This window comes from Drosophila santomea, unplaced genomic scaffold (genome assembly GCF_016746245.2).
Source record: "Drosophila santomea strain STO CAGO 1482 unplaced genomic scaffold, Prin_Dsan_1.1 Segkk57_quiver_pilon_scaf, whole genome shotgun sequence".
In the NCBI taxonomy this organism is placed as follows: domain Eukaryota; kingdom Metazoa; phylum Arthropoda; class Insecta; order Diptera; family Drosophilidae; genus Drosophila; species Drosophila santomea.
The window spans coordinates 25941-27932 of NW_025318988.1; the positions used below are offsets into that span (position 1 = coordinate 25941).

General features: G+C 44.5%; 1 protein-coding gene across 1 annotated transcript; it reads right to left on the minus strand.

Moving 5' to 3' along the window:
• Positions 1 to 282: 282 nt before the first annotated feature.
• Positions 283 to 904, minus strand: LOC122756591 (histone-lysine N-methyltransferase SETMAR-like). Its single transcript, XM_044006683.1, has one exon. It carries the CDS (start codon positions 887 to 889, stop codon positions 302 to 304), a length of 588 nt encoding a protein of 195 aa, XP_043862618.1. The 5' UTR covers positions 890 to 904; the 3' UTR covers positions 283 to 301.
• Positions 905 to 1992: the final 1088 nt, after the last annotated feature.

The following is a 1992-nucleotide window of genomic DNA, read 5'->3' on the forward strand; positions in this document are numbered from 1 at the left end:
TCAACTTTACACCACCAAGGGCATTCGCCATGGACAGGAACAGGTGGTAATCACTTGGCGCTATGTCCGGGCTATATGGTGGATGCGATAAAACCTCCCATCCGAGCTCCCGTAGCTTCTGACGAGTCATCAACGAAGTGTGTGGTCTGGCGTTGTCCTGGTGGAACACTACACCCTTCCTGTTGGCCAATTCTGGACGCTTCTGGTCGATCGCCTGCTTCAAGCGGTCTAGTTGTTCGCAGTAGATGGTAGAATTAAGCGTCTGGCCATATGGGAGCAGCTCATAGTGGATGATTCCCTTTCAATCCCACCAAACACACAGCAAAACCTTCCTGGCCGTCAATCCCGGCTTGGCCACTGTTTGGGACGATTCACCGGCCTTCGACCACGACCGTTTTCGCTTGATATTGTCGTATGTGATCCATTTTTTGTCGCCAGTCACCATCCGCTTCAAGAATGGGTCGAGTTCGTTCCGTTTCAGCAGCATATCGCAGGCGTTGATTCGGTCCAGAAGGTTTTTTTGCGTCAAATCATGCGGCACCCAAACATCAAGCTTTTTTTTGTATCCAGCCTTCTGCAGATGGTTTAAAATGGTTTGGTGACTAACTCCCATCTCCTGGGCGATGTCACGAGATGCCACATGCCGGTCTAACTCGATGTATTCCATGATTTGATCGGTATTTGTCGTCACAGGTCTTCCGCCGGCTGGCTTATCCATGGTGTCGTTTTCACCGGCTCTGAATCGTCGAAACCATTCCTCCGCGGTTCGAAGTGATAGAGTACCATCCCCCAAAACACCATTAATCTCACGGAACGTTTCTCTAGCGGATTTGCCTTTAACGAAGGAAAACTTTAAAATAGCGCGAATTTCGGCGTTAGTGAACTCCATGTTTACACGTCTATAACTGTTAAACGCAATATCCAAATTAATCATGCATAGCGTCGTTTTGTAGGTTATGTCAAGACCTTTCATATTATGTATAGTATTTCCAGATACGAGCTCTGTAGCGCTTTGTACATAGCCGCGAAATTCAAAAAAACCAAAAAGGCGGAAGGGAGATATTTGACAACCTTATATATAAGTTTGTTTCGATTTTTTACGTGGTTGCACGATTTATCCAGCGTCCTCGTATTTCTCCAAGTGAACCGAATGTTTTGCCCCGCACGGTTTTCGGCTTTTCCAAGAGCTTTACACTTGGCCACATTGAGGAGGTAAAAACATGTCTCTTAAACGTTTCATCGAGTTAGAGCTCAGAGCCAGTCCTCTGCGCCCTTCAAAAATCCCACTCGAAGCAAAAGCACATGGACAACTACACTAAAATCAACGAGCACATCGCTCCAAGTTCCATGATCAGCACCAAACACATAAGCTACGAATTCAGACTTCACACCCCAAGTTACTAATCAACCGCAAAAATGGAGCAAGCCACATTTTCACAACATTTTGGAAGGTTGGGGATGTTCCAGTAAAGCTGGTTAGCTAGTTAAATACCTTGATTTGCGCGGAAAACGTTGTCCAAAATACCAAAAGGAAAGAAGATAACAATAAAACGATGATATAATTTGTTACGAGTACCACTTTTTTTACGCGGTATCCGTCGCCCCTTACCTTTGTCTAAATCGATTATTATTTTTTTATTTGTTTACTCGCTCAATACAGCGACCACGGTGTTTTTGTTCCGATCGTCACATTTATTCAGGCAGATATATTACTCTGGGCTGAATTCTAGGCTGTCTTACAAGATCGTCATCGAAAGCTTGAGGCGATTGAAGATATTTAAGTTAAACGCTCAAGCCAGAGCACTGCGGACTGGCAATAGCTCGCGGGCGATTTAGACCTTTAAAAATAGTGTGACGGTAACTCTACAATCCTGTAAACTTTGTTCGTAAGAAAACTATCCAACCCAAGTAGAGCGGCAAAAATATATAAAACAGCAGATTTAGTGTTTAAGCTGTATTGCCAGAACGCATCTTCTTAGGGATTACACCAGC

Bases quoted from the DNA above. Each gene is read 5' to 3' on its own strand.
- LOC122756591 (XM_044006683.1), bottom strand. From the start codon at position 889: ATGGAGTTCACTAACGCCGAAATTCGCGCTATTTTAAAGTTTTCCTTC.